Here is a 12,099-nt window from a genome sequence, read left to right as displayed (position 1 = left end):
TGGACAGAGCACTTGTCATCTGTAAGTGTGTTTTGTCACAAAAGAATGCCATTAGCTATAGTATAGATGGCATATAAACACAAAGGCAAATTTGTCACCCCCTCCAGCTGTTACATCATCTTTACCATGCATTAACACGGATAATTAATCAACACTGAAGAAACCTTTATGAGAATTATTACTGCCCGAGAATTGCATTCCACAGCAACTCTGCAGTGTTGCAGGAGCAGAGCCATTACGTCCCTCTGCCTCTGCTTTGATTGTACAGGTATACTAAAAAACTCACATGCCTTGTATGATCGAATAATGCAGTGACTGTCTCTAAGCCCCTCAAGCAGTGACTAAAAACTATAAAATGTCTCAAGGTCATCTTTGCTGTTATTATATTCTTATCTCTGTAGTAAATACATTAACTTCTATTTTGAATGAATTGATATGAAACCTCAATCTGTTAGGACAGTGAATTTCATCTTACCTATGTGTATGGTGTGGTAAGTTTACAATGCTGGCAATGTCACATGAGAAAAAGGTAAAGACTAAGCCCATTCGAAGGTTACGCCCAACAGCTAAATAATACATCTGTAAAAGTTCTCACTATCTATAAACCTCTCAACACATTAAGTTAATGCTTCTTCATTTGAGTGTTTGGGGAGAACTCTGTGGTGCATTTGGCCTGTGTGACAACTCACTTTCATGTTCAGGTTCTGATAGTATGGGTCCAAATCCTCCAGCGGTACGCCCGACATTCCAGGAGGAACGTCGCCGTAGATGAACGGCAGGCTCTTCCCAGCCTCCAGGTCACTGTTGGGCTTGGGTTCATTGTCGTCAGACGTGTCACGGTGACTACTGTCCGATCTGGGCTTGGGTGGCTTCTTGTTCTTCTCTTCTTTGATGCGCTTCTCGATGTTAGCAAGCGATTCCGGGGTGAATTTCTTGAAGCTGTCAGGTCCTGGGGGTGACATAAGGGGTGCGGCCATTTTTTCATCCTGCAGCTATTTCCTCTTTATTTGTTTTTCATCCCAGACATCCAGCTCTGAGAAGAAGAGAGGGACACAGAGTGAGAAAGTGTTAGCATAGGATGCTGATCAAAGAGAAAAGAAAATCATGCTTTAAAATGATGTCATCTAGTTTTTTTTTTATTGTCAGTGTCTTTTTATTAATAACACTGACTGGACAACACAGTTTATGATTTAATTGGTTGACATATCTATATGATAGACCAGTTGTTTTGCATCCCTTTTCAGTTCCAGTATTGCTCAAAGCCTCGCAGATAGAATTTTCTAGTTCTACCAGGGAACGCAAACAAAGCAAAAATAAAGCTGAAAAAGTGGAAACATTTGGAACATGAGCCAGTTGGAACTATTCCTACTCTCTCCATCAACCTTAATGACTAAAGGACTGATCCTGTATCCCCAAAAGCTAAACTCAGGTAGCCAGCACATACAGTAGGCAACACTGAATTCCCTTTTGCTATCATCTTTGTGACCTCAACAGCATGGGGACCAGTGTTTCCCTAGGTTTGTAGAGTCAGGTGTACTCTTTTGGGAGGAGGTTTAGGGGTCCTACCTCAAGAAAACTTTACAAACTTTACTTTGCAATTTCACATCATTTTGGACCATTATTATTACCATATCTATGTCTAAAACGGTGGAAAAGTTAGAGCAGTTAATACAAATTAACACTCAAAAAGCTTAAAGACAAAACTTTCCTAAGAAGTCCACTGGGGACCAACTACAATCATTAGATGTTAGAAAAGTATTTTGGTTACATTTATTCGGCTTAGGTGGTGTCCAAAAAGTTTTGGGTGCTGCACCTAAGCCTTATAATGGTAGGGAAAACCCTGGAGACATGTCAAGGTAATTCTTCTTGTGTTTATGCTCACAAATGATGGGCTCTTTATCCGACCAGGAACTCATTTGTCTGACTCTATCCTTCACAAGTTTCTTTCTCAGGACACGTCCTTGTATCTAACTATGCCAAAATGCATCGTTTAGAGTTATGTTTATCCTTAAACCTTAAACTTTCATGGCGTTGATATTAACAATGAATAACTGTGATGTGAATGTGTTGGTAGCACTGCTGGTCTCACTGAGAATAGAGACAGAGCATCATGGTCTAAAAGCCACGCCCACCGGAGGGGGGAACAATCGGCACCAATATGCAACTAAGGTCTCAACACTAACAAAATGCCAAAAAAAATTGATTTAAACATGTCAAATGATTATTTTAGCAACCTGTCTACATGTTAGGTGTTAGTAAGCTAAAGTTAGCTCTGTGTTAGTAAGCTAAGGCAACTGCAAACATAATACTGCATAGCTTTCTGATGTATCCACATTCCACTATAACATAAGTTGTATACTGTCAAAATGCTTTAGCTTAACTTACAGAAACATAGTTAGCCTAAAACAAATGTCGTTGACATTGAGTGTCAGGATTCCACAGTTTTCCCCATTCGTTTTATTGCCTGTATCCACTTTTGTCTTCCTAGAAGCTCAGTTTTTCGGGTAGGCATCTTATAAAAACTTAGTTATGAGTTATTAACCCTGTTGGTCGTGCATCCCACCACACAGCAGCTTTTAGACATTTATCTGTTGTTTGCTAGCAGACGGAATTGAAAAGGAGGCACCTTCATGCAATACAATGGATAGACATCCAGGTTTGCAACTCTAGCTTGGATGTCTCTCTGGTTGAGTCCAAACAGCTCTTACTGACAATAGATATAAAATAAGTATGAAAGTGGCTCCCAGCACACAGGCAATTACATGCCATCTGTCCTGTGCAAAATGACAAAGAGCCAAACAACCTTAAGCTAATCAAGTAAAACAGACAGATATTAGTGCAAGATTTATAAATTAGCGATGAGTAGTCTACATCGATTACTATTTATTTAGGTGATTGCTCTGGTGCCGCTGGAAAATCTGCCCGACGTCCCTCATTTTCAGCCGGTTGTCTCTCACCTTCCGCTTTCTTTGTGTTGCCATTCTAAACTCCGGTGGATTTATGAGGACTATGATTAACTGCTCCTCAGATCTCTGAAGGGTAAATCCAGACGGCTAGCTAGACTATCTGTCCAATCTGAGTTTTCTGTTGCACGACTAAAACAACCTTTGAACGTACACATGTTCCACCAAAACAAGTTCCTTCCCGAGGCTGTTTTACAGAGGCACCGTTATTGCGTCCGGTGCTTAGCGCCAACCCAGACTATTGTGATTGGTTTCAAGAAATGCCAATAAACAGAACACATTTTTCTCCCATCACTGAGTGCTGTTTGGACTAGCGAGACCTTCTTCCGCGGCCCTATGGAGGTAGGTCTGGCAATGCGAGACTAGCGAAGAGTCTAGTGCTACGTGTTCATGAAAAGAACTTAATGAGTTGATATTGTATCAAGGTCCTTTGCTGTGAATTTGTTTTACTTCCGACATCTACTTATCATACCCATTGATCTAAATACAGATGAAGTATATAAATGAATGTAACTGGGATGTGTGGTAAAGAAAAGAATGGGTGGGGTTTACTGCATGACAATAATTCAAATGTTGACAGTTAAATTGTCAAAGCACAATATGCTGAGATGACTTTTAATACATTATAAACATTTGTTGTGTTGTTTTTGTTCTCTGTGACAAATCCATCAACTTGCTCCTTTTTTGCTGGCCCATGATTATCATTATGTAACAGTGCACCCAACACAGGCCACAGTATGCATTCTGGTGTCTTACATCCTACTGTAGGCCTACTGACTGATGGATAATTAAACATTATAAACTGTTGATGTGTGTCAAAAGAAAATGATTGCCAGACTGGAAATGATTCAACCTATGGGGCTCAGACTCATTGTTGTAACAGTAAAGTTGTAATAAAATTATTAACTGCATCTCTCCAGGCTCCTCCAACAGATGAATTTATCTCCCCAGGTATTTGATGACCATGCTGTTTAATACAACATACTGTATTTGACAGTCAAGTCACAGTTCACACAATCAAAAATTAGACAGTGTGTCCAAAATTCATGGAGAAAATGACAAGGGCACAGACCTGGAAAGAAATCAGAAGAAATCCACAGGCAGACATAGATCCAACAGCCCAGTATCTTCGAGAAAAAGCACAGCCAACCAAAAGAGAGTCTGAATTGAAGTCCGATTCAAGTAACCCAACCTCAGCACAACCTCCAAGTCTCCTTCCACCAATGCTACATCAATTGATCTTCCGTCAAGGTGATTCAAACCAGGATGCAATAGCAGTGCATGTACACTTTACACTTAAGGCTGGGACAATCCTAAACACAGGCAGCAAAACTGCCAAGCGAGCAGGGGAAACAGCCCGAAAATGTTGCAGATGTTGCTCAATGCTTTCGATGTCCACTAACTCACTAGGTCATTTGAGAATCACGGCATAAAACGCAACAATCTGACTAACACATTTTGGTTTGAAAAGACTGCTCGGTTCACTCTTAAATCAATTACAGTGAATTATATTAGCGCACGTAGGCTAATCGGCACCAAATGCGCGCAGCCCATAACCGCTCTCGGTTCCGTTAAATCCGTTATGAGTCAGGTGAGTTCAGAAATACAAACTGATGGATGACAGCGAAAACTAAAAACTCCGGCAGCCTCGTTTGCCTCGCAAGGAAAAGACAAGCCAATTCTCGCCGTCCGATTCAGCAGCGTTTAACAAAGATGCTCCTATGCTTCGTCCTCTGTGCGGAGGAAAGACATCCAAATGCACCACGGCCCCCGTCCCGTCACCTGAAAAAATCTTCTACTGTGCTCTATGCACTGTGATGATGACCTGATGTCTGGTGGAGCTAACCGGACACCGCGGCGACACAGTGCTAGTGAGGAGGGGGAGGAGGGTGGTGAGGAGGAAGAGGAGGAGGTGTAGGCTATAGGGCACTCGCATCTGAGTCAAATGGGCCTGTAAAGAACTTCGCCTTCATCCTTCATTTCATTGCTGTCTTAATGTAGCCTGCCACTAAATGTAAGATGTCACCTCAGTCCAAATCCACAGCATCACCAAGAATAGGTGAGCCCAACAGGCCCAAGTCCAACATTATAACTTGGCAGCTATAGGCCTCTATTAAAGAGGCCCCTTACGGGTGGGTGCTAGATACTTCATGCCTGAGTCGAGTCAATTTCAGGTAAAGTTATGGTGTTCTGACTGGAAATGATGATAAGTTATGATAATTCAGTTGAACACGTTTTTCTTCAAAAGACAGCCGGGGGATTCGGAGGAAAGGCGGACATTATGAAGCATGGGACATTGGGCCACTGTATAGATAAACACAAATAAAGACAACCTCTTCATTTCTAGGAGAACTTTCTTCCCGTGTGGGATGAAGACCACCCGCTCCCCGCTGTGTATCGTGTCATAAATGTCCTGAGAATGATTTGTAACCTATGTAGTCCCCAGGAAAGTCCACTGTTTAAAACCGAGCCGCGCTATAGGGCCAAAGCCTAAAATACTGCAGTGTGGTTTATTGCTGCTATAGGCTCAAACCTACAAACTCATAGCAGGTCAGTTGAATGCACAAGCCATGTCCGGACAACACAATCCTGGCCTCAACTCGAAGCAGCATAGCATATCAGCATAACCCCAATTTCACACCAAAAGGGTGAAATTATTTACAGCAACAACAACAACAACAAAAAAGAGAAACTAAAACGGCCTTAAGGCTGTACCACACCCGTATTGCTAGTAAAGGCGACAGAGAGCCAGAGACTCCGTATGGTGCAGGTTTATAGAGTAATACCATGACGGAGAAATGTGTTTTTAATGGCTGAGACTGCGAAAGGGTGCCGCGGCCCCTTTGAGGACTGCCAAACTAAAGACGCACCTATACCTCCTCACGCAATAGTCTTCAACGAGATTGCAAGAGGGAGGGGGCGCAGAGGTGGAGTGTGGGGGTGGGAAAAAAAACTATCATAGTTAATAAAATAATGGTAGCGAGGAAACTGCTACCTAAAATGATTTAGCAAGCGACGCATTATTCTTGCACTTGGAGCATGCAGGCTAGTTATTGTCGCCGCTCAGAAGTTTGACGTGATCTCACTTAATACATCCCATATGCGTATGTTTCACATTCTGACAGTTAAATGTCATTCCATCCAGCGGCAGGCCAACACCCCAAATAACCTGCTGTCTCCCTGTTTTCTACCGCGTCGCGTTAGAAATCCGTGTTTTCCCTTTCAAAAATCATATCTTCCCTTCTTCTAACTAGTAGGCTACCTCGCATACATATTTGTCCATGTACTGGCAAAGAGCCCTCCACAGACGCTAGGAAAAGATGCTGATAGAGGGACCGCTCTGCGGCACTGGGATGCAGTCAGTCGACAAAGTAGAACTGCGATCCATCCCACGACACGAAATACCAGACAAAGCAAAAAACAGATTGTCCACTTACTTTTTTCGCATTAACAGAAATCCAGACAGCTGTCACTGAACTGCAGATGTAGAAAAGAGTCGAGAGTAACTGCGGCTGTCGCCATATTGTTGCTGCTATCTTCCTTCCCAGTGCGTGCGGCTGCCCTGCATAATTGATGACTCTCAGCAAATTGTTAGGGAGTGTCGGTAAATGCCTTTAGCTTCAATAATGGACAAGAGACCGCAGCATCGCAAGCAGAAAAAAAAACACACTGTTCATGTAACAAGTCATTGATATTCTGTTTGGGATTAGCATTGCGATTGGCAACATATTTATTTTCATCTTGATCTGAAAATAACTGTGCGATTGCATATTATTTTTAGAATCATACCTGGAAATTAGCCTATAAGACACATTAAAGAGACAACTCTGAGCAAATAATGAGACTTTATGTAACCAAGGCAATGGTACCTAAACATCTTGACCCATTCTTGAAATTAAAGTTTGATACAAAATTCACAATACACAATACACTTCTGACGTCGCTCTAGGTGTATGACCAAAAATAATGAATTTAAAGTTAGTTTTATAACTTCACCTGATAACGTTTTATTAATCATACAGACCAGTGAGGCAGTTTAGTCAAGCTGCATTGTTAATTCTTGATTAAAACCAGCCTAGTTAAATGGACCTACAAATCAATCACTTACATGTGACGTTTAGGCTGACCCAAATGCTTTGAAGCTTTGACCCTTACCATGGTAATCAACGTACAATTTTGAATATCGGCCGATAATGATCGGCAGGCGATCAATCGGGACATCCCTAAACTAAGGTTGCTTTCACACCTAGCAGTTTGGACCGTTCTAACCGAACCCTGGAGCATTTCGTTGGCTAGTCCGGTTTGTTTGGGGTGTTGGGAAAGCTCATTTGAACTCTGGTGTAGACCAAACAACCGAACTCTGGTCCGCTTGAAAACAGGGGTCACGGTTCTCTTCCAAGTGCACTAGAGTTTGGTTCACTTTAGTTGAGAATGCAATCCGATCCAAATATAGGTAGTGAACAAAACGAGCCTACAATTTCAACCTTGCACATGATTTACAGACCTAGCCTATATGATTTAAAGATTGATACCTTTCAAATCCATAACCTATTATACCTAGGTCATCAGGGCCCGCCCTAGCTTTTACTCGCTGTCTTGTCAGCTGCCTTATTATATAGCCTTAGCCTTATATTGGCTGCCTTCTTCTAAAATATTAGAAACACTAAAGCAAAACCATAAAACCCAAGACCAGTGCCTGAATTGGACCAAAAAAGGTGCCAGTACTAATTCAGCAGATGCATGACATGATCATCGCATGCGTCTTGGATATATTTATATATACGCATGTCTTGGTAATATATCACTTAAAATGTGTTTTTGTATGCATTTCATTTTTATTAGCCACTATGATGTGGGAAATGACATTATTATTATTATTATTATTATTATTATAGTTTTTTTTGATTAAAGTTGACTGTGGTGTGCTACAATTTACTCGAGGAACTAGATTTACAACTTTTTAAATGTAAGTGAACACCCAAATCAAGACTAGGCCTACATAAAATGTAGGCTCTAACACTCCAGTAATGAAATGTTCAGCTGTGATATGGTTGTGTATACAGTTCCTTTTGTGTGAAAACATACAACCAATTAAGAAACAGACATCAAAAGAGTAGCTTCTTATTGCATAAGTGCTTCAGGGGTGTAGAAGATTAATTGAAAGTGGTTTGGAGCGCACGCTCACTCAAGCATAGGGCTAGGTATCGAATTCAATCCTTTTTAGGCACCAACCGAACTGAAAAGTATCGAGTATCAAAAAATGCCTTGTCCTTCAATACCCAATTTCAATACCTAAGGAGTCAATCTCATCAGCGTGAGTGAGCCAATAAGTATGCATCATGCTTCTACCGATATCTAATAATGCTTGTGATTGGCTATTTAGTGTTACACGTTGAAGAGGCATGCAGGAAAAAGTCTACGTTACGCACAGAGACAGGGCTCACGTACTAGGAGCTGAAAAATAAAAAGATTTGTGTCATAATGTGTAATGTCATTTATTTTTGTTTCATAAATTTGCCATCGAAAAAAGTATCGTTTAGGAACCGGTATCGTTTAGGAACCAGTGTCAAAGTCACGGTATTGGTATCGGTACCAGTACCAGTATCGGAAATCTTTGAACGATACCCAGCCCTAGTGAGCAGTCAGCAGCTGGCACGTGCCCTGGGTGACGAGAAGCAGAGCGCGCAGAGGAAAAGTCTGCTGTTGCAAACGTTGCCTTGGCTGCACTCGCCATATAACGCGTGACTTGGTGACTGCCGGGTAAACAGAATTATTCTCTGGACGTGGGCTGTGCACTGGATTAGGTGTTCTCCTGTGTTGGGCAGTGGCACAGCAGCCTACTCCAGCCATCAGGGTTTCAGGGGTGCGCACCTACTTACTGCAGGAGGTAGCGGTACTCAGTAAGAAGTAATGGTACTCATGTGGACAAAAATCAGAAGCAACCAAATCAAAAATGCGTCAATGTTGCAACTTCACCCGCGAATCAAGTCTACCGAACTAAAGGTGCAGTGTGAAAGAGCCCTAAATCATATCAAGATCCATATTCTGGTATTTCCTAGTCCCATAAATGCATCTCCTACATGACTTTGCTTTAATAAATAAAGTCCACTCTAGACAATGCTGTCTTAAACAGACAATAAATAATTGTATATTTGTCGTTCAGCAGGCTGGGTGTGTAACTGTATGCAATTTCTAGAGTGCTTTTGTTGTACCATAAAGGTTCTATAATACTGTCTGTGTGTAGCAGGAGAAAGCTTTTTGTTTGTTTTCAGTTTTGAGAGTACAAACACATGTACACACTGCTCACATTCAGTCAATGAAAGAAATCACTTTCAATGTATTGTGACCCTTTATCTAAAGCCTTCACCTTTCAAAATACAGGGTTGGAGGATTTTTAAAGGAGCTGTTTTGAATTTGACCCAACAATGTCTCTATCTGGTGGAATTTTTAAGAACTGCAGCTTAAAGTCTACAGGAAATCAAAAAGCTGTCACGCATTTTTATTCATTCAGCTACTTTGCATTTCAGCGTTTCAGTGCATTTCAATATAGTGAGCAATGGAAATCTAACCGAACTATAAATCAAGGAAATTCTGTATGTGTTTGTGTGAGTGTGTGTCCATTGTCGTATAATATCTCGAGGAACCGTTCATCCGATCTGCTTCACTCTTGACTTCCCCAATGAATTTGGTTTTTGGAATATGGAGCAATTTGGACAACGTTAAATATTGGATATTAATACACTGTGATAAAACTAAACGACTGCACAATAAAGGTTGAGAAAAAAAGAAAACGTTTCCACTTTTTTCTCCAACCGCTCTGTGCGATGTTTATGAGCGGCTTCCCCAGCAGACGGAGCCGGGCTCCCTTCTTCCCCTGCCCAGTCCACATTGCTTACAGCCAGGGGCGGTGTGTTCATTAGGGCGATATGGGCGACGCACTGCCAAACGAGAAAAGGAAGGGATTTTTTTTCTAACCAATTCTAACACGGCAACAGTCGTTATCAGTGTTCTAATCTAGACGTCTGATCTGCCACTAAATGTCCAATCAGGCTAAAGTCGTGCTTCAAATGGCCCCGTCCATTTTGGGGCGATTTCAGTCTGGTTGAAAATCGCCCCAGAAGTCTCTATAGACTCTCATGTAAAATCCATTTTTTTTCAAATATCAGAGCTTTCAATACAATCTCTATGGGTTCCATGAACGTAACTAAGAAAAGAGCGGGTAGCAGCGTCAATCAATTCACATACTACTGTCAAGATGGCTAGCGTTCAGTGCAACTCGATTGTCTCTTTGAAAGAAGTTCCTTTTAGTCTGCGAACAAATCAATATAAATTGGCAATGAAACAATTAGGACCTCCCAGACCAAATTTAATCATTCAACAGGTTTCTACTAAAGGGAGAAAGTCCTACACCCAAGGATTTTCCAAAAATTGGTACGAACGAAAAACCTGGCTAGCAGGCTGCGACGTAGCCAATGCAGTCTTCTGCTACCCCTGCCTACTCTTTCACCCTGAAGGCGGCACAGCAGACAGCACTGCTTGGACAGCGACTGGTGTAACATGTACCATCTTTCAGAAAAGATAAAGAAACATGAGCTGTCAGAGACCCACATGGATAGCTGTTTGAGATTGTCTGCTTTGGGGAGAGTGAACATTGCCCCTCAACTGGATGAGGGATACAGGTTAGCTGTCCATCGCCACAACGATGAGGTTAGCAAGAACCGCCACATCCTCAACCGGCTAATCCAGTGTGTGAAGTTTTGCGGAGTGTTTGAGTTAGCTTTGCGAGGCAACGATGAAACTGAGGGCTCCACCAACCCTGGTATTTTTTCTTGGACTGGTCAACTTTGTGGCACAGTTAGATGAGTTGTTTGATGAGCATCTTAAAAATGCTAAAGTTTTCAAGGCCACATCAAAGACAATTCAAAACGAGCTACTTGAGTGTATGCTAGCGGTCGTGAGGGAACATATTGTGGAGGAGGTGAAGTCAGTGAACTTCGTAGCCATCCAAGCTGACAAGACCACAGACATTTCTACAGAGACACAGCTGGTGCTTGTACTGAGGTACATCGATAGCAACCATAAAGTGCAGGAACGCTTTTTTGAGTTTCTTCCCATCTCGGAATCACCCTCAACCTCAACCTCAATCTCAATCGCCAGTGTGCTTTTGGAGAGACTGAACAGTCTTTTTGCCGACGACGACAAAGTCAAACTCATTGCGCAAGCTTACGATGGAGCCAGTGTGATGAGGGGAGAGAAGGAGTGAAATCTTTGTACTATACGTGGATAAATTGCATATACCTGTGCATCACATAGACTACAGTACTGTACATAGCCTAACAAAGACATTGGTCTGTTTGCCTTCTGAGACTCCTCTCAACAGCAGCTGCAAGTAGCAACAGGAGCCAAAAGACCCAGAACAGCTGAGAGAAGAGGAGAAGCAGAGGCTGTCTGAAGAGGTCTGCGACACCATCCTGGATCACACCAAAGGTTCTCTTTCACTGGCCACCTTGTGAGTGCTACCTTACTGCAAGCAGATATGTTTGAAAGGTACTGCCATTCATTTCCTGATGAGGCTCTGAATGCCACTGTGAACGCATACCCCATGCTGAACAAGGCAAAGCTCAAGACAGAACTCTCTGTGATCTATGAGAATCCTGAATTCAAGGGCTGCTGTGGTGCACTGGCACTGTAGCTACAACCTCCAGGAGACATTCTCTGAGACTGTGACTCTGTTAAACATTCTCATAACTACTCCTATGACAAGAGCTGAAGCTGAGAGATGTTTCTCAACTTTGACACAAGTTAAGACATTCCTGCGAAATTCAATGGGCCAGGAATGTCTGAATGCACTGGCCATGCTTTCCATGGAGAGGGAATTAGTCCTCAACGTGCCTGATTTCAATGAGAAAGTAATTGACTGCTTTGCTGCATCTCTTTAACACACACACACACACACACACACACACACACACACACACACCAAATCAGTTCACAGTTGATGTTGTTTCATTCATTCGAAAAAAAGTTTAAAAAATAAATAAATCTGTTCATGTTTTTACAAATCTATACAAATGGCCAGAATATGGTTGTTCATTTTCACAAAGCCATACAAATAGCTGTGTTTACCTTTCTAGAA

At 42.0% G+C, this 12,099-nt stretch overlaps 1 protein-coding gene across 10 annotated transcripts in view; it reads right to left on the bottom strand.

Annotated features, from left to right (window-relative positions):
* Positions 1-6,570, bottom strand: part of scn8ab (sodium channel, voltage gated, type VIII, alpha subunit b) — a 53,207-nt gene extending 46,637 nt beyond the window's left edge. For 6 of the 10 annotated variants that reach the window (XM_031321153.2, XM_036002522.1, XM_036002523.1 and 3 more), the window contains exon 1: positions 690-977. In XM_031321153.2, coding sequence (XP_031177013.1) covers positions 690-977 — 288 coding nt within the window. Of the gene's footprint in view, positions 1-689; positions 1,034-6,400 lie in introns of those variants that run through there. The other 4 variants (XM_031321139.2, XM_031321131.2, XM_036002524.1 and 1 more) reach the window with 2 other exon arrangements.
* Positions 6,571-12,099: the final 5,529 nt, after the last annotated feature.

The sequence above is a fragment of the Sander lucioperca genome, chromosome 6 (genome assembly GCF_008315115.2).
Source record: "Sander lucioperca isolate FBNREF2018 chromosome 6, SLUC_FBN_1.2, whole genome shotgun sequence".
Classification (NCBI taxonomy): Eukaryota; Metazoa; Chordata; class Actinopteri; order Perciformes; family Percidae; genus Sander; species Sander lucioperca.
Note: the sequence above shows the minus strand (reverse complement) of the source record. Positions and strands in the feature narration are given on the sequence as shown.